Source organism: Lactuca saligna, chromosome 7 (assembly GCF_052625555.1).
Source record: "Lactuca saligna cultivar CGN05327 chromosome 7, ASM5262555v1, whole genome shotgun sequence".
Classification (NCBI taxonomy): Eukaryota; Viridiplantae; Streptophyta; class Magnoliopsida; order Asterales; family Asteraceae; genus Lactuca; species Lactuca saligna.
The window spans coordinates 34,500,018-34,524,502 of NC_136423.1; the positions used below are offsets into that span (position 1 = coordinate 34,500,018).

The 24,485-nt window shown below is 37.9% G+C and overlaps 1 protein-coding gene across 1 annotated transcript; it reads left to right on the top strand.

Annotated features, from left to right (window-relative positions):
• The first annotated feature begins 4,610 nt into the window (after positions 1-4,610).
• ASG1 (nuclear factor 1 A-type protein (DUF1005)) lies at positions 4,611-7,970 on the top strand. The gene is made up of 3 exons (XM_078963729.1): positions 4,611-4,758; positions 6,360-7,024; positions 7,112-7,970. The coding sequence occupies exons 2-3, from the start codon at positions 6,417-6,419 to the stop codon at positions 7,791-7,793; spliced, it is 1,290 nt and encodes a 429-aa protein (XP_078819855.1). The 5' UTR covers positions 4,611-4,758; positions 6,360-6,416; the 3' UTR covers positions 7,794-7,970.
• The last annotated feature ends 16,515 nt before the right edge of the window (positions 7,971-24,485 follow it).

Here is a 24,485-nt window from a genome sequence, read left to right on the forward strand (position 1 = left end):
TCCCCATCCTCATCTTCCAATATTCATTTCAATGATTCAATCTCTATCTCCATCTTCATCTCCAAGAGAGAATATAATTGAATCTCCATTTCCATCCTCAACACCAATGGGGATCGGGGATCCCTAACGGTGAATCGAAGATTTCTTTTTCTATTTTAATATGAAGACTTTTACGTAGAGAAAAACTCTAAAATTCATTTTATAAATATAAGATTAAAGATTTTACAAGCCATAAAAATATTCATAGATTATATAAAAGCTATAAACAAATTTTCTATCAAATTTAAACACATAGATGAAAAATCAAGTAGAAAAAAAAAATATATGAAAACGATATTTGAGGTAGCAATAGATAAACCAAGGAGAAAAATTATACAAGAGATTAAATTAGATAAACAAATAAAGAATATTATAATTTCAACCAAATAATTACTAATGAGTTGAGTTACTTGAATCAAATTTTAGGTGTTTTAATTTTTTACTATAAATATATCTTTTATTTTAATTTTAAATATTAATATCTATCGGAGTCAGCTTCAGGATCGAAGACTAGAGGTATCCTCATCCCGGTTTTTTATTTGGGGATTCCCCATCCCCGGTCAAATTGAGGATTCCTCAATCAAATCAGATGTGGATTTCAGGTTTTTCATTGGGTTTGAGGATTTTCTTTTCCGTTCCTAATTATTAGACGTCACATACTATGCTGTAATTTAATTTCAATTTTTAGTTCATACTAACATCTCATGTATAAATTTTTTCCATGATATCATTATATCAACTGACATGCTCTTATTTCTAAATAATATAAACGATAAATTTCACGTTCGGTCCAGAAAAAGTAACAATCGTCTAATGCAGACTAAATGTTTTTCTCTATTTTTTTTAATTCGAATTTTGTTATCAACGGCATACTCATATTTCTAAACCATATAAACGATAAAATCCCCGTCCAATCCAAAAAAATGTAACAAAGGTCTAATGTCGACTATATATTTTTCTTCATTTTTTTTTTAAATTTTAATTTTGTATGTTGCTTGTATTTAGAATTTTAAGATTAAACGTGTCATTTTATATCTTATTATTTAAAAGTTGTGATGTTATCTATTCAACAAAAATACTAAAAAAAATCAATACATTTCTTGTGTATTTATTGATGTTATATTCGTTTTGAAAAAGATTTGTGATTGAGATATATCTATTGACAGCGTATATTATGTTGTTGATAACAGATATCAATTTCTTTATCGACTATTCCAAATTGGCTATGGTATCCAAGAAGAAAGCTCAACAGCATTACGGATTTTTGACTATTGAAATGGGAACTTATCTTCGAAATATCTTACTTCCACTTGATTTTCTTTATTGAGCTCCCCTCTTCCCTTTTATAGAACATTGATGTATACGTATTTCTTTAAGTTTTTAAAACCGAAGATCTTCCATCTTTAACGAACCCAATAAAAATGAGACCATTTCTTATGAACCCGTTGAGATCTTCGTTACATGTGTTTATTGATTCTTAGATCATCATTTATCAAAGTAATTAATTAATCAAAAAATTTATGATGCACATAAATAAGTACTGAATAAAAGCTCATGAATGACTTATTTAGTTGAGCAATTTAAGACAAATGTTATTTCGCAATAGAACATTTTTAGAAGAGATTCCAAAATCTATAAATACTGTAAAATAAATAAGTAAAATCCAAACAAATGTATGTAAATAATAATTGAAAAATAAGTAGAATGCAATAAAAACGGTTAGGGTGATGTGATCAGCCACATGCGTGTCTGAAAACGATTCTTCTTTTTCTTTTTTAGTTTTTGGGTGTCAACAACTGATGCGTTGTTTACAGCTGTACCCGATTCAGGAAGGACTATGAACACTATGCTTAAAGAATTTCACTATCCAAACCTCATCGTTCTCAATGTTAGCAAACTTACCCCCTCAGATTTTGTTTCTTCATAATTTGTCCTTTACCTTTTTTTATCATGCACATTTTCGTGCCCATAGCCATGTTGATTATTTCACTTGTAACTGTGTCTTTGACAAATTATGTTATGGTTCTCCTACGACTTTTAGCAATATACATTGTTACATAAGAATCTTATGTAGTTTAAGAATTGTTGGTGATTTTGTATCATCAATGTATATAATGTATTTAAGTGTCATGGATTGATTGTTGACCTAAAAATCAATTTTGATGAATATTAAACAAGCAGGGAAGATGCGTAGTGTATACTTGTTTAAGTTCATTCAAGATTCAAAGTAGGTTGTTATTTAGGGGCGAGCCCCTAAACAAATGGGGGTCCGGAGGCAATCCCGCTGGGAGCGGGGTCCAAGGGGCAGAGCCCCTGGCTGGGGTCGAATTACCAAGTCAGGGCGGAAATTTTTTATATGAGTTATATTACTATATAAAAAATACCTTAGAAATCTGAATTTTCTATAAATGAACCGGGTTTTTTATTTCATTTTAACATTTATTAATGATCCGATTTTCTGACAGTTTATAATTGTTTTTGACAGTTGAAATAGTTTTTGGATAAAAAATTGTCTTGACAGTTTTCAGACAAATGAAGTACTTAATCATTTTGGTCATCATTTTCCTGGTACAACAATCACGAAAATCATACTTCATATTCTCTGTTCTTGAAACTCTTCCAAGTCTTATTCAATTAAAGGTTGGGAGTACCATCCAAATACTTTAATCTAAAAGTGTACACACGATTTTCAGAATTTTCAAACCTTTTATTACCATGAAATCTAACAAGAATCTCATAAATAATCATTGTTGTGGAATTCACTATTCAGTTCGATCAATTGGGGAGTAGTGTATACTCGGTCTAGGCGGGGAGTATTTAAATATGATATTTTATAAAAATAAAATAGTTTTAGGAAAATCATATATATATATATGAAAATTCAAAAGTTTATTAAAATTCATAATAAAGTATGTGAAATATCTATAAAAAAAATACACGTTTGTTAAATTAGTTCGAAAAGGTAAAGATTTTAATTATGTAAATCATGAAGATGAGAATGAGAGAAAGGAAAACATATACAATTCATTTATTCAGTATCTTGGTTTAGTTTTAAGGTTAGTATGTTAGATAAAGTATAAAATATAGATATTAATCTTGATATTCTTGATTTTTTTTCTCTTTATAAGTCGATTTTAACCATTTGACCGAGATTTGGCCAAGTTTGATCGAGTTGCCAGAGGTTGACCGAATTGGTTTGAGTTTGACCCAGTTGGAGCAAATTGGATTGATTTTAACTGAGGTTGACCGAATTCCGAATTATTTGGCCGAGTTGGCTTAACTCGCCTCATTAGAGGGGCCGAGTCCGAGTACTCGGTCAAGTACTCGTCCGAGGTGGTCGAGTTTTACAACATTGTAAGCAATATATATTGTTACACAAGACTTTATGAAGTTTAAGTTATGTCATTATAAATTTTATTGGTAGCACTATTTGCATGTAAAACTGTAAAAAGAAACAAATATCTCCAATCAAAATTGATTATTTCTTTATATGACATACTAATCAATTAGGAAATTGGATTTTTTCTACATGATAGAGTAAGCATATCGGTTGTGATAGTTTTTTCAGATGGTTTGAAACTAATGACCACTTATTTTGTATCAGTTTATTAATGAACAAATACATATATTCGCTACACATGAATAAACTTACATTAGCAAAAATCTTTCAGTGTTGTACGATGTTTTTTAGAATATAAGGTTTTGATACCAAGATACCAACTAGCTCATTTAATAAGCATATTAAACATCTAAAATCATTTTGTTGTCATATCTACATTTCACTAATCTAAATGACGATTATTCACGCATCTCATTCCAATCGTAGCAATGGAGCATTTATATGGATGCTCTTTCAATAACCAAATATACATATTAACAACTTTGATCTATTAATATAAGTCACGTATCTACAACTATCATTTCTAACCTATTAATATCAGTAACGTATCTACAACTATTACTTGTGATTTTGACATTTTCTAAACTATAAATATTACGAGTGCCAATAGTTTAAAAAATTAATTAGAAGCGAAAGAACTACATCGAACTTTGGAAGTGCTAGAAGAAAAAAAATCTATTCAAGGGACTAAAACAATCATAGGATAAACTAAAAGGTCTTTTATGTAAATTTGTTTTTCTTCCACCTATTTTCTCCTATTTTCTTAAGTGCTTGTAGAAGGGTGGTGTTTAGTAAACAGCAAAAAGAGTAATAAAATCGTAATTTCTCACTTCCTCCGTCTATTTCGTCCCAAAATAATTCAGCAGCTTTCTCTCTTTCTCTCTCTCACATGTTCATTCGGTGATTATCTTTAGAAAATATAAAAATTCCCAGATACATTCATCCAGACATATATCCGATATCCAAATATTTATATACTTTATACATACTATACTTCAAAGATTACACACCCAAATATAGTAATTTTTTATCCGATTTTAGCGATCTGTGCAAAGTCTACGTGACTTTCTTGGTGGGTTTGGTGTTTACTTCAATTATTGATCATACCCATCTCCCGAGATCAAATTTCACATCATAAAAGATCGATCTTTGAGATAAAGAGTGTGTTTCAAGAACTCAGTAACTAATGCTTCGAGATATGGAATGAAGTTTTCTCGAGGGTTTTTCTGTGTGGATTGGTGTAATTGCAGGTTCAAAAGCTGTTATTCTTCCTCCTTTTTGGGTCTTTTGAAGAAACAGAAGAGTTTGATATAGTAAAGGTGAGTCTTTTTTAGTAAATTCCTTGTTTTTAGGGTCCTTTTAGTTGCACTTTCTTTCCCATAACTGCAGTCTTTCTTTATAGTTCTCAAATTACTCTTGGGATTCATATTTACACTGATGGGTTCAGCTTTTTATCAGATTTTGTGTTTTTGTAAGCATTTTCTTGGTTGATTGTGTAGTTTAAGACCAATTTTATTGGTTTCTCAAAAGTCAAAAAGCAATCATTTTGCTTTGTATATGAAATGGTTTTTGGGTTTTTCTTAGTCGCTAAGGATTGGCCATATTCCAAAAAAAAAAAAAAAAAAAAAAAACAATCTGAACACCCTGTTATTAGGTGTTTGATTTTGTTCCTTTTCTGCGTATAGGGTTCGTCATATTTGATAAATTATAGCTTTATTTTTGTGTATTACAATGCTATGAAATGAGGGGAAAAAAAATGAAATAGAGTGTTAGTCTTTAATGCATATTAATTAATGTTTATATTCAAGGAAGAAACTTGCCTTGGGGTTACTCTTTTTGCCACCGAATATTAATTAGTCTTGTACTCCGTGTGGCATCGTATTGAAGTATTGTCAATTTTTTTCCACAATAAGAAGTCTAAAAATGTAAATGTCATTCTTATTTTTATCATCTAAACAACTTTAAAAACTAGTCCAGTCATGTCCATGTCTATGTCCGATGCAGCGTGCACCTTGCACCAGATGATAGCACAGGACATACACATGACATGGAAATGCCGGACAACTTTATAGGATTATTTTTATGACGAGCAACATATTTAGCAGTGACTTCAGTACTATCAACTCAAATGCATAATAACATTTTTTTGCCCTTTTCGCTATTTATATTAATTACTCGTGTTTTGAACCGAGACCATTATCGAAAGGTTGTGAATTTTTACTCCACCCAAAAAGATGGGTAGAAAAAATAGATATAGAAAACAATGGTCACTTGTCGTGTTCATGTCTCATGCAAATGATGTGAATTCCTTTCATTATCATTAAAAATAACCTCAAAAGATTATCATGGATGCGTTCCTCTCATATGTATATTGGACACGTTGAAAAAGCGCTTTAGGGTTATTTATTTTGAGAGATTAGGGGTAAGTATTTGGATCGGTTTTGTTTTACAAAATATCGTGAACCTTGGACCAGACCTGTTGAGACTTATCTTAGCAGGTCCAAGTTCAAGGTTCGGTTCCTGATTCTTTTGGACGTAAAAGTGATCATTTGAACCGAACTTGTTTTGCAAAAATTAGTAGACCTTGGATCGGACCTGTTTAGGTTTACCGGTTTGAAGGGCCAAATGTTCACCCCCTACAAGAGAGCCGAAGTAAATTTAGTCTTTTGCACATATAAAAGCATTTAATAAGCTATGGAAAAGTCAAAAAAGCTATTATGATAGTTTTTCACTTCAAATTTTGTTAACATTTATTGTAAAGGGTCCCATAACTATGATGGAAACTCACATAACTTATTTACACTTGTTTAGATTCGATCACGTTAACACTACCAAGACTTTTGTAACGGATTCGAAAGAATCAAGAACCAAAATCATAGACATTCTTGTGATCTTACACTATTTATCTCGATTCTCACAGGTTTTGACCTTTTATTCACAATCAAATCAAGTCAATGGGGAACTATATGTGACAAGAATGGATCCACAAGCATTCATACGTTTATCAATTGGTTCCCTCGGATTACGATACCCGGAAACAAATTCAAAATCCCCAAAATCCCAAATCCAAACCTTCTCTTCCCCATGCACATGTGAAATCCGACTTCGAGGATTTCCCGCTCAAATAGCATCAATCCCACTCATATCATCACCCGAATCCACCCCAGATTCCCACAACATCGCCTCAAGTTTCTACCTCGAGAAATCGGATTTAAAAGCATTACTCACACCCGGGTGTTTCTATAATCCCCAAGCATGTCTTGAAATTGTTGTGTTCACTGGTCGAAAAGGGTCGCATTGTGGAGTTGGAGTGAAGAGACAACAGGTTGGAACGTTTAAATTGGATGTGGGTCCTGAATGGGGTGAAGGGAAACCAGTGATGCTTTTCAATGGGTGGATTGGAATCGGGAAGATGAAACAGGAAACCAAGAAATTTGTAGCGGAGCTTCATCTGAGAGTGAAATTGGATCCTGACCCGAGATATGTTTTTCAGTTTGAAGATGAAACGAAATTGAGTCCTCAGATTGTTCAGATTCAAGGAAACATCAAGCAGCCGATTTTCAGCTGTAAATTTAGTCAAGACAGGTAATGTCGATAGCAAATAATGGTTTGGATGATTTGTAATGGTCGTTTTTTGAAACAATTTCTGAGCTTTTGTTATGGATTACACAGGGTGCAGCAGGTGGATCCGTTGAACAACTACTGGTCAAGTTCCGGCGAAGCTTCCGATCAAGAAATCGAGAGAAGAGAAAGAAAAGGGTGGAAAGTGAAAATACATGATTTATCAGGTTCAGCGGTGGCGGCGGCGTTCATGACGACGCCGTTTGTTCCTTCAACAGGTTGTGACTGGGTTGCCCGGTCAAACCCAGGATCTTGGTTAATCGTCCGACCTGACGCTTTCCGGCCGGAAAACTGGCTTCCATGGGGAAAACTTGAGGCATGGCGTGAACGCGGCGGCGTTAGAGACTCCATCTTCATCCGCTTCCACCTATTGTCGGATGGACAAGATGGAGGCGAGCTACTCATGTCGGAGATACTCATAAACGCCGAACGTGGTGGCGAGTTCTTCATAGATACCGACCGGCAAGCTACCTCTAACTCCAATATACCGAGTCCGCAGAGCAGTGGCGACTTCGCCGGATTAAGTCCGGCGGTCGGCGGATTTGTTATGAGTTGCAGAGTTCAAGGAGAAGGCAAAAGAGGGAAACCAATGGTGCAGCTGGCGATGAGACACGTAACTTGTGTGGAGGATGCAGCGATCTTTATGGCGCTGGCGGTTGCCGTTGATCTGAGTATCGAGGCTTGCCGGCCGTTTAGAAGAAGGGTGAGGAGGGGAAACCGCCATTCTTGGTGAAGCTTTTCTGTCAGAGAACTTATAATTGTGTTTCAGTGGGACTTTGAAGGAAAGTTTACTGCTGCTTTCCTGTGTTTTAGTGTAATGACTGACGTATTTGTACAGATTTGATATTTCGCTTGTTCCTTTGCATGGTTTTTTCTGCTTAATGTCGGATAAATGGCAGGGGTTAGAAAAGTATTTGACCAATATATAGCGGACCAAATAGAAAATACTTTCACAATGTGTGTAAGGCTATATGGATTGGTCACTACAAACTCACCGGAAAAGTGGCGCCACCTATGCACCACGTCACCTTCACCACCAACCCACCCCACTATGAAAATGGTCACCACTAACAACATTCACTTTTATATTATTTTTTTATTTTTTTACCATTTTGTTAAATAAATAAAATGTTAAATAAATAACATATTTTATAAATAACATTTTATAAATAGCATATTTTATATTAATTAAAACCATATTACATAATTTAAAACACAGAAAATTAAAACTAAAATACTAAAAAAACATAATCCATACTTAGAAAATTAAACCTAAATTATTAAAAAACATCAAATCTAGTTGCGATATTGGTGGAGAACATCTTGTTGAATTTGCATAAAGACCCTTAAATTTTCTGGGTCGAGATTGGGTTGCGGCACTGTGTTTACGGTTTGAAGATTGGTGAGTGTCAATTGTCGCCGGCGTTGCTCCTCCGTTGACTCAAATTTTTTTTCTAAAAAATTTAGAGTTTTTTCGATTTTCTCCGCTAACACGTCCTCGTTGGTTGATTTTCCACTAGACGAAGCCCCCTTTCTCGCTTTGTCCCTACCCGGTGGTCGACGAAGATGGACGTCCGATGGGCCCTCACCCTCGGTGGCGTTGAACTCATCATTGAGGTCGAGGTTAGCACCGATCTCCGACTCGGACGTTCTCGGCCTTTTATTGAACCAGTGGTAGATCCCGAATGCGCCGTTTCCGGATAAAGGACCCATTTTGGGCCATTGCGACAAACTTCCCACGCTTTTTGGTTGCCAAAAGGTTTACCATTGTTGGTAATTTTGTATTGGTGCAATGCCGTTGACAAAATGTTGAAATCGTTGCTACCACTTCGATGCATATTTTTTAAATTGTCAAACACGCCGTTAAATTTGGTACACATTGCTCTAAGATCGCGCCATTTAGCATTGACTGAATCATATGTCCGACTCGTTTGCCTTACCAATAACGCGTGGAAGTGGTCTAAAATACGATTCCAAAAGCTATGTCCCGATTGCGCGTTGGCGACATCCCCGTCTTGTGATATGGCAATCCAAGCTTTAGCTAAAGTCGCCTCCTCCTCCTCGGTCCATTGGGTGTTTTTCTTCTTTGTTGAATCTTTGGATTTTTTTTTGCCTTCTACGACTTGGTTGTGTTTCTTGAACCCGTTCATCGTCGTCTTCATCGTCGAGGTTTACGAGTTGAGATTGCGATAATGGAACTTGAGAGGGTTGTGAACTTGGTTGTGGCTGTTGGAAAGTTTGGGGCTGAAAACGCGGAGGAGGTTGTTGTTGAAAGGGTTGAAATTGGGTTTGAACAAATTGTGGTTGTGGTTGGTTTTGGTAGTAGTGTGGGTGGTATGAAAGATTGGTAAATAAAGGTTGTTGTTGAACGGGGGATGATAACAATTGCATATAGCCAATGTTTGCTAAAGGATCATTTGGAGTATTTGGGGTGTTTGGGGTGGGTGGATTATTTTGGTTTGGATCCATGGAGGAAAGTGTATATTTTGAATGAGAGTATGTTTCTTTGTGTTCAAAATGTTGTGTGTGTTTGAATGGTAATATATATGTGATATATATAGAGAGTTTGTAGTAATTAATTAATTAATTAATTATTTTTTTACAAACGGTAATAAAGAAACGGTCAAAAATGAATAACCAATCAAATCAAGCGTCTTCAGCTCCACGGAACAAGACCCCCACCAGAAGGTGGGGCGGTGTTCACGCGTGAAGGGAGCTGACACGTTAGCTCCCACGCGTCTTCTTACTCCCACTCCTGATAGCCTAATATAACCTAGAACAAAGTAAAATTGAGTATCCCAGAAAGAAATCTAAAAAGTAAAAGGGTAATATTGTTGTTATTTTTGAAATAATCACTTAAAGAGATAATATATTTTTTTTTTATTTTTACCCATTTGGTTATTGAGTTTTTTTTCGTCAACATTTACCCCTTCAATTTGTTGAATTCTACACATTCAGTCCTTATGATCGGTTATTCCAGGTTAGCCGGGGAAAATGATTTAATAGGGTAATATATTTCTTATTTTGTACACATTTAGTCATTAATATTTTTGTACACATTTAGTCCTTACTATTTTTTTGTTTCAAAATAAGTTATTTTTGTTTTTGTACACATTCAGTACTTATAAATGTTTCTTTAGGTTTTTCTCACAACATCTTACGTAGAACAATCATTGATGAAGTGTGTGAGGCTGTTGAAGTTTATGTGTAATGTCTCATTTTCATAACCAAAAAATTTCATTTTTAAATAAGGCAAAACTCCCTAATTATAAATTCATTATTAAGAAAAAAACATTTATTCCGAAATACATTTATAAAAAATCAGAGTAATATAAAAAATGCATAATCCTCAATATTGTTGATGAGTGTGTACAGTCATGCATTCGCCTTCCCACGACCAACAATAGAACCTAAAAACATTAACAATATTGACATTAGTCGAAGAGCTACCTTTCACTACTCATCTTAGTTAAGAGATTTCTGTTTGGTCCTTATCATTCGCAAAGGTACAACATGTTTCTTGAAGAATCTTTTTCATCCAAATATTTCTTCACGTGTCACCCACTTCATTTGCGTATCCTCGACATCTATGGTTGAAACCAATCAGAATGTAGATACTGCATACATCTGTGTTTATGATCCTGATTCATGAGATCGTGATGATGGTGAAACCCACAATTTCTAACCATTTAAGGAATTGGCGGTGAACTTTGTGTACAAGATTTTAACGAAACAATTGTTTGTGTACCCTTCTTCGATATTCAAAATCATATTCCTTCGTTATAAGTGGTCTTGTTAAAATGTTCTTCACCCAATAGATTTTTACCCAACAAGATCCAACACTTTATGTTTCGTGGAATATGGTTTCTGCCTAAATATCAATTTGTTTCTTCATCACTTACACATTTTTGTAACCTTAACTTGTCACCGACTACACTGGTCACACAAGTAATTTTGATCATTGAATTTACACTTATGTTAAATTGTGATCATGGTCAAAGTTGAGCCAACCTTTCAAGCCTTGTTAAAAGAAGCCCTTCGATACTCCTCTATGAGTATTCGATTGTATATCACGGGATACCACAAAAGCAGTTTGATACTTCTCTTATTGTTGGATGAAGTGATCGTTGCCCGGGATCCATCTGTTTTTTCCATCAAATGATTTTTTTATGTAACTATATGCACATTTTTGTTATTTTGGCTCACACTTTTTCGTTGGCACAATATTGCACAGAAATCCTCGAGGTCTTGGGTATTACCAACCCAAACCTAGATTTCGAAAGTCTGGTAATGATTTCATTTCTCAACCCAAAGAAAATGAGTCATGCCTCGTATCTAAGGTTTTGTGACGATTCTTATAATCTTGGGGTAAGCGAAATGACTGATTGATGTGATAGTTTGGTTGCTTAACGGTTTTCCAGAAAAAAGTACACATCACTTTTCAGGCGTGGTGTATTATATAGTAACTGGTCTATTTTCAAGGATCGACGTGGCATAAATTTATAGCTAACCGCTTCAAATTAAAATTTGGGGTCTAAGTATATAGGGGTTTTGGGGATTTCTTATTCAAAATTTACACGATCAGGCTACAAATTTTCCCCAAATTAACTTACCTTGTACATCTCTATTCTCTCAAACCTTTAAACCCTCATAATGGCGGCCACAAATGTTAACGTTGATCCTTCTCAAACAACTAATGATGCCAAATCTCAACCTTTGTCGAAGATCCAGAGCACAAACTATCGACTTCAACATGATGTCGCAAAGTACCCGAAAGAGTTGCAAATGCTAATTGTTGTTCTTAATCACTCGATGTTGTCTACAGTGATTTCGTCTTCATTCTATGCTTCGATGACTTTGTTATCACTGGCCAGATCAATTGCAGTGTTCAATAAGACTTCCAAGATTGTTACTTTCCAACTTACCAATGAGAAGAAATACAAACTGTCAAAGAAACAATTTGCTCAAATCTTGAAAATTCCTAATGAGGGACCTTTCTATGAGGTCACAAATGAACAAGTGATTCACATGTTCAACGAGATGGGTAATCAAACCATACTCACCAAGATTAGTTGGTTCAAGAAGTATTGTTTACCATGCTTATGGAAATTTCCTTTTTGGAATTATTCTTCGATGATTGACAGGTCGAAGTGTTGGATTGGATAAAGCTAAGTTGGAGGTGTATGCGATGGTTGCTGGCCACTACTATAATCTTAATGTGGATTAGGCTACATAATTGTGGCAGGAATTTGGAAATAGTATTGTATACATAAATGTTGCTAATGGTGTGTCTTGTGCAAGGTATTGGAGTTTGATCTTCCAATATGTCTATGAAAAGGTAGGTATTCTGGTTCCAGATGATGTTCCAAAAGTTGAATTTGTCTTGTATCAACATCCCAAGGTTGTGGAAAATGATTTAGAGGAATTTCCTTTCGTTGCTCGAATTCCCGATGCAATTCTTCGTAAGGTGGATCCATCACATCCGGTTCTTGTGTCTTATCTTACCAAAATCAATCCTTCTATCGAAACATATGTTTTATTACGCAAAGGCATTGTTGGTACATCAAAGAGAGGAATTGGGTCAAAGAAAGTTACCAAGGCCAGTCCATCGAAGTCTAGTCCTATACCTACTAAGAAGAAAGTTTATAAGTTGGCTCAAGCTTATAACTTAAAGAAACTGAAAAGTAATTGGTGCTTATGAAATTTGGTGTATTGAAAAAAAGAACGAAGAATATCGCACATCAGCCTCGTCATTCACCTGAAAGGCAGCCTATTATCGAAGAGGAAACTGATGAAGTTCCTATGAAGTCCTTATTTTCACCTAAAGTTGTTTTTGTTTCCAGACTAAAAAGGATTCGCAAACCTCAATTAATTCGAAAGGGTGTTACTATTCGTGAAATACCAACTCCAGTTTCTATGGCTTTAAAGAACCGAAGAGCTCATGATATGGTGAAGACACTCAAAAAGAAGAAAAAATAAGTAAACGATACATTGATGAGGCTGTTGTCAAGACAGAGTTTGAAGATAGTGAAAAGTCTCAGTCTCCAATTCATCATGATGATATGGGTTTCAATCATCTCAGAGGGGCTCTACTTTCAAGTCGAATTTTGAGGTGATTGGAAGTCCTAGTGGCAATGTGGAAACATCTAATATAGACACAACCACTAATCTAGGTGATCATTCTATTTTATCCATCCTTGAGCGGACTTTGGTCATACCACCTGAAGTTTCAATTACCAAGTCCAATATGGAGGAGGTTCGAACTTCAAGTATCCCTGTGAACATATCTAATATGGATACAAGTACTAAAATGGGTGATGGGATGTTTACTCACGAAGCTCAAGGTATTTCGACTCTTTCTTCTTCATATGTTCCTATTTCCATTGTCATCTTATCCACATTCAAAACCACTGTTATGGATACCTCTACTTCGTTACCACCATTTATTTCACCCATTCCCACATCCTTACCTTCTTCTACCATATCATCTACTTTTTTGAATATCATGGATCAGCCTATCACTTCTTTATTTCCTTCTCAATCCACTGAAGGACCCACATCCATTCCTGAGGAGGAGAACATTTCAGATCATATGTTTATGTCTGGTAAGTCGTTCAAGATCCTCAATCGAAAGCTCAATTTTTTGTTACAAGTTGAAGTTGGTGATGGCCATCGAAATAGTGTATCTAGGATTAAGGTTGATGCATGCTCAAAGCTTAAGAAATTTTTTTGAAAGCCTTGATGGAACAGATTGATACACAAACTGAAAAACATTTGAAGCATCAGTCTGATTCTTTTGTTCATGAAGTAAACGATTTGAGGGCTATTGCAAAATAAAGACATATTCTATTCGTTGAGGCTGTTAAATAAGTGTTAGAGGATGTTAATTTGAAAGTTGAAGTGCTTCTTTCTGAAATGGCGAAGGAGGTTGTCAAGCTTGATCACAATTACTCAACTCTTAACACTAAGGTTGATATTGTTGCTACTGCTGTTACGAAAGTTGTTGAATTTCATAATTCTCTTCTTACCAAGATTGATACAAAGTTGGATTTTGCTTCTAAAAGCTTTTCCAAATTGGAAGAGTTATTAGGAAGTTTGAAAGAGTTACTTTTGAAGCTTTGTTCTTTCTACCATATTTGATTTCTCAAGAGTTATTTTCCAAATATGTTTTCCTCATTGGCGTCTACTCTTAAGGCTGGATTGGATCCACTTCTGAAATTGGTTAATTTGATGCCAACTCATGCCCCACCTATTCACATAGGGGTGCAAGGGGGAGACAATGTAACATCCCAAAAAAACAGGCCAAAAATTTCATTTTTAATTACGTCATTTTAAAAGCAACAGTGTAATAAAACATCTGTAATATTATGTCATGTCAAAACCAAAGTAGAAATAATCAAACATGTTATCATAAAACAATATCAGAGTGTAATCCCAAATATCTCTTGTGCGGAAAACCATAGTGTGATGCGCTGCAATCAAGCCGACTCCTTTCCTTTAAACACGAAGTACCTGAAACCAAAACTGAAAACCCTAAGCACAAAGCTTAGTGAGTTCCCCCATCATACCACATACCATAAAATCATATCACATACATACTGCCAGGAATTTCTGGGGTGCCTGACCTACCCGGTACGTCCATTCTGGGGTGCCGACCTACCCATGCGGCCATTCTGGGGTGCCGTCCTTCCCGTGTCAAGCCATTCTGGGGCGCTGACCTACCCATGTCGAGCTATTCTGGGGTGCTGACTACCCTTCGGTCCTAACAACCGAACCTCAGGGACCATTTCACCCCCTATTACTACTATCACATATAACATAACACAAACATAATATCAGACATATTTGGGGTGCCTGAACTACCCTTCGGTCCTAACAACCGAACTCGGGGACTAGTCCCCTCCTACTACCTCTATCGCATATAACATAACAAACCAGCATGCAAACATATCATCACATACTGTCAGACGTATCTGGGGTGTTTGACTACCCTTCGGTCCTAACAACCGAACTCTACTACTATCACATACAACATATCATGCTAGCATATAACATATCAGGTAGTAGCAAACCTAGATGATATCACAAAGACAATCATCTATAATACATCTCCTACTGGTGGGCCGACATTGTGGCCTTAGAGCCACCGCTACTGGAAGGTAACTCACCTCATACTGTTGAAGTCCCTTAGTCACAACCCCACACTGCTGAAGTCCCGCAGACTCAACCACAACTGCTGGATGACAGATTCCCGAACTGTCAACACCAAAATAACACCCAATTAATAATTGGGTCCCAACACATAACCATAAATACATACTTGGATAATTACTACATTACCCTAAGATTGGCTTTATTCAAGCCCAAGGCCCAAACCATAGGCCCAAAGCGAACTAGGAATCAAAGCCCAGCATATGGCCCGATTTTCCAAATTGGGCCTAGGTCTTATGGCCCAACATTATACAATCATTAAGGCCCAACTATGGTCCATCTATGGCCCAATTTTCCAACTTGGGCCCACCCCTTACCTGGGACTTACCCTAGGCCCGTTAAATTATTTTAGCCCATATAATTATTCTTGGATGACCCATTAATAATCCAATCATTAAGGCCCAATAGAAAGGCCCAACAATAAACCCAAGTGAAGTTAGGGTTTCACATAAAATGTCGATTAGGGTTAAGTTTCCTACTTAACCCATTAAGGAATTATTCCTCTAAAGACTTAATCCATTAAGTCCATCGTTCTTCTAAATAAGTCATATGGTGTGATTGGGCTTAATCAAACAATTCCATTCCAATGGCCCAAACGTGGGTCTCGATAAGTCCAAGCCCATAATCCCAAATTAGAGTTTTCACATGAAATGATGATTAAGGTTCCATGTTTCTTTCTTAACCCATTAAGGACTTAATCCATTAAGTCCATTATGCCCTACGCTAGTTTGCCAATGATTATTAATTATTATTTAAGATTTAATAATTAATTCTCGTGTGTGCTCTAAGTAGTTTCCACAAATTAGGTTTTTATTGGCATTATGGTATTCCAATCCAAATGTTAGCCCATTTATCAATTTGTTGGCCTTTTATGACAATTAGGGCTTTATTGGGCCTAATAAGCCCACTAAAATCTTATTAAGCCCATATGGGTTTAATTGGGTCCATTAGAGTCCATTAAGCTTCATTGGGCCCATTAGAGCTCCTTTGAGCCCATTAGGGTTTCTAGCACCCCAAACAAATTTATCACTAGAGGAAAAATGCACAGCCACCCGACACGGCGGCCGGTGGCGGCAGCCACCACCTTAAGGTGGTGGTTTTCAATTTCATTTCATTATACTTTAGCTAATTACACTTTACAATGCCTTAACCAAAAATAAACACACGCTAACTACATTAAACACACACAAACCACCTTGAGGTGGCCGACGGTGGTGCATAGCGGTAGCCACCACCTCACGGCAGTGGTGGCGGCTGTTTTCAGTTTTCCGACCAAATGAAATCACCCATCACACACACCCATATGCATTTCTGCTTGCAAAACGAATCCAACACCCACCTGTGGTGGGTGGCAACGGCAGCAACACTCTAGTGGCAATCAACGGCGGATTGCAGCGATAGCAAGGAAATGGCCACCATGGTGGGAATCCATGGTGGTTCCCACATTTTTCCGGCCAACAGAAGGCATACGCACACACTAACACAAGTCAAGCAAGAGGAACACACCCAATCACAGCCACCCCCACGGTGGCTCACGACAGTCGGAGAGAAACGTCATCCACAGTCGCACCCGCTGCTCGATAAGGCGATGGCGGCGATATCTTGACGATAAAAGAAGAAGAGACGAAGTGGCGACGTAGCAGCAACACAGAATGAAGTGGAGAGGAGAGGAGATCTGTCGCCGGGAACAGTGGAGGAAGAACCAAACGACAACGATGGTGGCCTCCGACTTCCTCATCAGTGGCGACGGTTGAGAAAACGACATCAGCCCCGATGTCGAGCTCGATCCCTTCGTCGAAGTCGTGATGGCAGTCGCTCTTGGCTCACTGAAGTGTTACGGAGGCGACGCCGGAGGTGATAGAAGGAGGGGTGACGGTTGGAGGGAGGTGGGGTGACGACTGCACATAAGGGGGGCGTTTAGGGTTTGCTAACCGGTGAAGCAAGTTTTTATACCCGAGGCTACTAAACATTATGCCATAACGACATAAACAGTCCCTCCTTCCCAAAATCTATTCAATTTAAATCCTGATGATGGTATTTTAGCCCCTTAAACTTTCATTTATGACTTTTTAACCCCCGTAACTAACTTCTTGCCACACTATTCCGCTTTTAGGGCTATTATGTATTTATTACTTTACTTATTTAATAAATAAATAAACGCGGTATTATAGAAAAGGGTGTTGGTTCTTGTGTTTCAAAAGGTGTTGATATTGGTTCTTCGAAAGATCCTTCTCAAGGAAAGGTTGTAAGGAGGGTTATGAGTACACAGATTCCTACTTCACTTCCAACATTAATGACTACTACTTCAACTACAATAACTTTAAAACCTTTTAACAAAGGTGTTGTTATTGGTTTTTCTGCTGGGGGTTCAAGTTCGAAGCCACCACCCTCAAAGGAAGAAATTGAAGGAAAACGGAAGGGTATCAAAACTAATCCAACTAAATAAGAGAAGAAGATTGCTTTAGAAAAAGAAATGGAAAGACAAAGACAAATTCAAAGTATTTTAATACAAAGTCAAGGAGACCCACCTGGTCTTGAGAAGGGTGACCCAACGAAACCGTATTGTTACGAAACCATCGAACATATTATTTCTTTGGGTATCATACATCATTTTCATAAAGTCCCAAAAAGAGCTATGAGATAGAAAATTCAAACTTCAACCAACTGGATTTCCATATCAACCATGTGATGTTCATATCAGCTCACTATCAATTGATAGACAAATTCGAAGACAAAGAAGAGTTCAAGAAGCTGAAAATGAGGTCGCATGCAGTACTTGGAAAGAAAGAAGAAGAGATTTGGTTATGAGTAAAGATTGTCAAGGTGTTAGGCATAACCAATGATCAGATATTTGAAGGCTTATCGAAGAACTTTCATTTTCATGTGGTTCGTGCCAATAATGTGGCCAACGATTTCTCTGTAGCTGATTTTCCTTTGAGGAACCTTAATGATCTCATATGTGTGGCAACAATTCCAAGTGAGGTTGATGCTTCGAAACTTTAGGTGACAAGCAAAGAAGATTTCTTGCGTGGGCTTGAACATATCAAGCTTTTCATTGACAATTCTTATGATTTTCTTGCCTTAACGAATGTGGAGCTAGATTTGGCGATAGGAAAACAAATTTATGTACCACAATCTTTGTTGAAAGGTGTAGGAAGCTATAAGAATTTTGATGATGGAGAAATTTGGGTTAAACTTTTGGGAATAGCTTTTATTGGGAAGAATAAAAACAACAAGATGACAAAGTTTTTATTCAGTGCTGAAGATGTTGAAAGATATACGAATTCTCAGTATATGAATCTACTTGTTCGTATCAACAATTGCAAGAAGAATACTGGAGGTGATAAAGCTAAGGTTCATAGATCAATTGTTTGGTACATGGAGGTTAGAAGAGTTTTCATCAGGCAACGAAACGAAGATGTTAATGACCTAGGACTTGACAATGCTCACAAAGGGGGAGAATGTTGAGGTCGAATGGTGTTGTGAGGTGTCAAAATGTCATGAGTCTGTCTTAGTGTCGAAGTCTATATTTCAGCTTTCGTTGTATGTATTTCATAAGGGAACATTTTTACATCGAAGCTTGATAGTCTTAGCCCTTGTGTACTTTTTGTTAACTTTTGAGTTCCTAGAAATAGGGATGGGTTCTAGAGATAGAGAAACTTTTTAGCCTTCGATGTTCTTACTCTACACACTCTTGTAACATTCAGAAGTTTTATTGTTCCATCCAGATTATATTTACTCTTGTTTTCTAGATTCAATTAAAACCCTGATTTCATTTCATAAACTCGATCTATATGAACTACAATGACTCTGTGACTAACCTCTACCAAACATACTGGTGTACGACACATCCTCCTATAGAAGAGCTCGAAATGTAGCGCACCGATACTGGAGTGGTAGTTGTTGATGTATGAAAACTCAGCTAACAGAAGGTAGGAGTCCTAACTCCCACTAAAAAATATGACACAAGCCCTCAACATGTCCTCAAGCGTCTGAATGGTCCGTTCAATTTGGTCGTCCGTCTGCAGATGGTAAGCAATGCTAAGATGCAAAATCGTACCTAGTTCCTCATGGAACTTCTGCTAGAAATGAGATGTAAACCTAACATCTTGATCATATACAATGGATACTGGAATACCATGTCAAGCAACGATCTCGTGCATATACGAATCGGCCAATTTCTCGGTCGATGAGTTCTCATGGATAACAAATAAATGGGCACTCTTGGTCAACCGATCGACTATCACCCAAATCACATCATACCCCTTAGCCTTCTGAGGTAACTTGGTGATGAAATCTATAGTAATATGTTGCCATTTCCACATGGGAACCTCCAGTGACTGCAACTTGCCATGCGGTCTCTGGTGTTCGGCCTTAACCATTCGACTGGTCAAGCACCTCTCAACATACCATGCTATCTCCCACTTCATGCACAACCACCAATAGCTAAGCCTCAAATCTTGATACATCTTGGTGGCTCTATGGTGTATCGAAAATTTGGATTTGTGTGCCTCCTCAAATACATTATGTTTGATTGCACCAAAATCTGGCACCCAAACCCGTCTATATCTGGTCAATAATTTGCAACTGTCGGTAGCAAACCTTTCAATCTCACCCCGAGCCTCTCCTTCTTCCAATTTTACTTCTTGAATCCCTCGTCCTGAGCCTACCTAATCAAATCCAACAATGGAGAGTCAATCACAATTCTCATACATAGGCCTCCAATCATAGAACTAGCTGTCTTGCGACTCAAAGCATCAGCCACCACATTGGCTTTCTCAGGATGATAAAAAATCTCACAGTTATAATCCTTGACTACGTCAAGCCACCTACTCTTTCACATATTTAGATTCGGATGATCCATGAGATATTTCAAACTATTTTGATCCATGTAGATAGTACATCGAACCCCATATAAGTAATGCCGCGAAATATTGAGACCAAATACCCCTACACCCAACTCCAAATCATGAGTGGGATAACAGACCTCGTGCGGCTTCAGCTGCTTAGAAGAATTACCAATAACTCTCCCACGCTGCATAATCACTACGCGCAAACCCATGATGGATGCATCACAAAAGAGCACAAAATCCTCAAGACCCGTGGGGAAGGTCAACATTGGAGCCTCACACAATTTCTGTCTCAGAGTCTCGAGTGTCACCTGCTGCTTAGGGCCCACGCCCTTTCTTTTCAGATGGGTGAGGGGTACTAAAATCTTAGAGAAGTCTATAATAAATCTCCAATAATACCTTGCTAAACCCAAGAAACTGTTGATCTTTGAGGGAGACTTCAAAATTTCCCACAACATCACGGATTCAATCTTGTCTGGATCGAATAAAATCCCATTTTGGTTAACAAGGTGTCTCAAGACCCTCGGGGAAGGTCAACATTGGAGCCTCACACAATTTCTGTCTTAGAGTCTTGAGTGTCACCTACTGCTTAGGGCCCACGCCCTTTCTTTTCAGATGGGTGAGGGGTACTAAAATCTTAGAGAAGTCTAGAATAAATCTCCGATAATACCCTGCTAAACCCAAGAAACTGTTGATCTTTGAGGGAGACTTCAAAATTTCCCACAACATCACCGATTCAATCTTGTCTGGATCGAATAAAATCCCATTTTGGTTAACAAGGTGTCCCAAGAATTGGACCATTCATAACCAAAACTCACACTTTAAGAACTTGGCATACAACCGTTCTCACCTCAAAACTCCTAGAAGCTCTCGAAGGTCTCTTCATGATGCTCCCTGGTCTTGGAATGCACCAAGATATCATCAATGAAAACAATAACCGATCAAATGAGCATTGACCTTCATACCCGACTCACCAAACGCATAAATGTCGCAGGTGCACTGATGAGCCCAAATGGCATCACCACGAACTCATAATGACCATATCGAGTCTGAAACACAATGTTCTCCACGTCCTCCTCTCTAACTCTCATCTGATGAACATACCAAGATGCACCTTGGAACTAATCGAAGAGGTCATCAATCCGCAAAAAGGGATAACAGATCTTCATCGTCAACTTGATCAACTCTTGGTAATCAATGCACATCCGGTGTGAACCATCCTTTTTCATGACGAACAAAATCAGTGCTCCCCACAATGAACTGCTAGGTCTAATAAACTGCTTGCCCAATAGTTCTTGAAGCTGGGAAGACAGCTCTTGCATCTCCGATGGTGCCAATCGGTACGACCTATTAGCAGTTGGGGTTGTACACGGAAAAAAATCAATCTTGAACTCAACCTATCTCTCCGGAGGCACACCAGGCAACTCCTCCAGGTGTACATCTGCAAATTCTCTAACAACTGGCACATCTGAAACCAAAACTTTCTTCCCAACTCGAGCGTCAACCGCATAAGCAAGATAACCTATACACCCATGTTGAATATGCTCTCAAGCTCTAGTAGCAGAACAAAAAGGTTGATCCTAATCTGGTACCCTCTCCATAAATAACCAGTTCTCCCCCACTTGGGGTTCGAACTACTACCTGCTAACCCTCACAATCTATTACAGCCCCGAATCTACTCAGCCTCTCCATCCCTACAATCACATGCACATCTCCCATGGGAATAGGGATCAGATCAATCGAGTAAGGCACCCCTAAAAATCTCCAAAACATAATCCCGAAATACACTCGATGTCGAAATCCCATGTTTGTTGGCGATAGAAACCTGCAATGGACACTCCAGCTCTGCAAGGGTTATATCGAGACCCCTGCTAAAAGATTGAGATACAAAGGGCTGACTCGCACCTGAGTTGAATAACACAAGAGCAGGTGTAGAGTTTATTAAGAAGGTACCTAGTAGAAGCATAACATAAGCATACCATAAAATAATTGATAGAATAATAAATGGAAATATACTAGTAACGACGTCCAACGCCGCCTTGGCTTCCTCTGCTGTGATCTGAAAAGCACGACCTCGAGCCCTCGGGGGCTCCACCCTACCTTAAAACCCATTAGTGATCCTCAATGTAGCCGGTTCTAGAGCCTGTGCCGACTACACAGTAAGCAAGGGACAATTGGCCTTAATATGGCCAATCTGCTCACAATGATTACAGATCCTGGTACTTGGTACTGGGATCTGCTGGCGAAATTCTTAGCATAATGCCCCTCCTTGCCACATTTTTTGCATCTAAAAGAAGATCAAAAATCACCATCATGAACCTTACCACAATTTCCACTAGCGCAGCCCCTCTGTCAACCAAATCTCAAATCAGCGACCTTGAGCCACTTCGCCGCAAGCTACATCTGCACCGGAGCCTACCTCTGCTCCCTCTCTTAGAGCTCCATCTCAATCTCTTTCCTCCTCGCGGCCTCTTGAAGCTCCACAAGTGTACCAAAACTCTTAGTGGACACGAACTGGCGGATATCCGTCTTGAGCATGCTCAAGTACCATGTCATCTGATCTTGCTCAGAACTAGCAAACTTAGGATAGAAAAGAGCTCTGTCAGTAAACATCTTGGTGATCTCAGTTATTGACTCAGCCCTTTGCATCATATCTAAATACTCCTAAGCTAACCTCTCCCTCTCCACCAATAGAACATAACTCATGCAAAACATCTCAGATAACTACTCCCATTTCACAACAACTCTTTGCTCAGGAGTGTACGAGCCAGTCACCAATCATCACCAGTCCTTCACCCCTGACCGGAGAAGATTCATGGCACACTTGACCTTCTGGTCAACAGTGTAGGAGTATGTAAAGAAACACCCCTCAACGTCAAACACCAAGGGATTTGTATTATCAAAGTCCCGGTACTGGAAAGCTCTCTCCACATGAGTCCCAGTAGCCACAACAACCGTGGTAGCTGTAGCAACAGCAACCTCAGAAACTATAGCATAACGATCATCAAAAATATCAATCATGGCAGTCTTTTTACACCTAAGCAACTCCGGGATCGTTCCCCAGATAGTAGTAACCACCTCAACAAAAATCATCTCCCAAATCTGATCCTCGGTCAACCCTGGCCTACCTTGGCTGCCCGCTCCGGCCTGTAAACTTGATCCCCTTGTGAGCACCATACTAAAAATAAACTAGAATATATTAGACCAAACACGTTTCATACCATACAAGCTATTCTAAATAGACAAAATCGTAGGGGTTGTGACTTCTTTACTACGTGTACGGGTCATGTGCTTCCGGTGGTATGGGTCCATACTACCTTCCACACATACCCATATTTATCTCATAGGATCGTCACAATTTCCCTAACAATACAACACATAGGATATACATACATCATATCCTCACTCTCTCGAGAATGGATAAGCATTCCTCAACTGGTTGGCTGCTCACACATAAACTCATCCATGAAACTTTCACCAACCTTGAAACACTCGTGTATACTAATCATACATAACATTAGATCCAATAGAGAGTTGAATACTTGATTCTACCCTAAGCCCACAACCATACAAGGAACAGTAAATAAGGCTAAACCAAACATTCTCAGGCTATAAAATCTTAATTATGTACAACTATGATTGATACACTAAGCAACTACAATAATGATGTCAATTCCATACGAGAAGTAACCCTAGGCTATCAGGTATCATATATCATGCAATTCTATCATGCAGTTACTAAAGATTCGTAGCCTATCACCAACATATTGTTCTACCATAAACATAATATAAAATACAGTGTGGGTAATTTTGGGTATATTTTCTTGCTCCATATGATCGTACACGACACATCCTTCCTTAGTTACTTTTGAAAACACTTTGAAAACCATTTTAAAACTTTTGCAGATCCCTAGTTTAAGTTTGGATTCCCATGAATGTTCATCCAATTCTCTCAAACAAAGGCTCTGATACCAACTTGTAACATCCTAAAACACATTAAAGTTTAAAATTTTCATAAGGAGCAATTATCCATCATTTTTTTACAAAAAAAACCCATTGCTTCAAAAGTAAAATCATACCAGAGTGTCCCAAAAGTCAATATCATGAAAATAGGAAGATGTGCATGATCAGGCCTTCTCTTTCCCATGATCCTCCGAAGTACCAGAAATAATAAACTAAAACTGTAATTCACAGCCTAATGGGTTCCCCCAAAGTACAATCACACAAGATAACAATCAAAGCATGAAAATACAAGCCTTCAGCCAGATTGGACCGCCTCGCTGGGCCTGCAGCCTATCTGGACCGCTTTATGGGCCTTCGGTCGGACTGGACCGCCTTGCAGGGTCTACAACCTATTCGGACCG

Excerpts from the sequence above, each read along its gene's own strand:
- ASG1 (XM_078963729.1), top strand. The coding sequence starts at position 6,417 with ATGGATCCACAAGCATTCATACGTTTATCAATTGGTTCCCTCGGATTA. Across the intron at positions 7,025-7,111 it reads TGTAAATTTAGTCAAGACAG|GGTGCAGCAGGTGGATCCGT; the intron begins GTAATGTCGATA and ends TGGATTACACAG.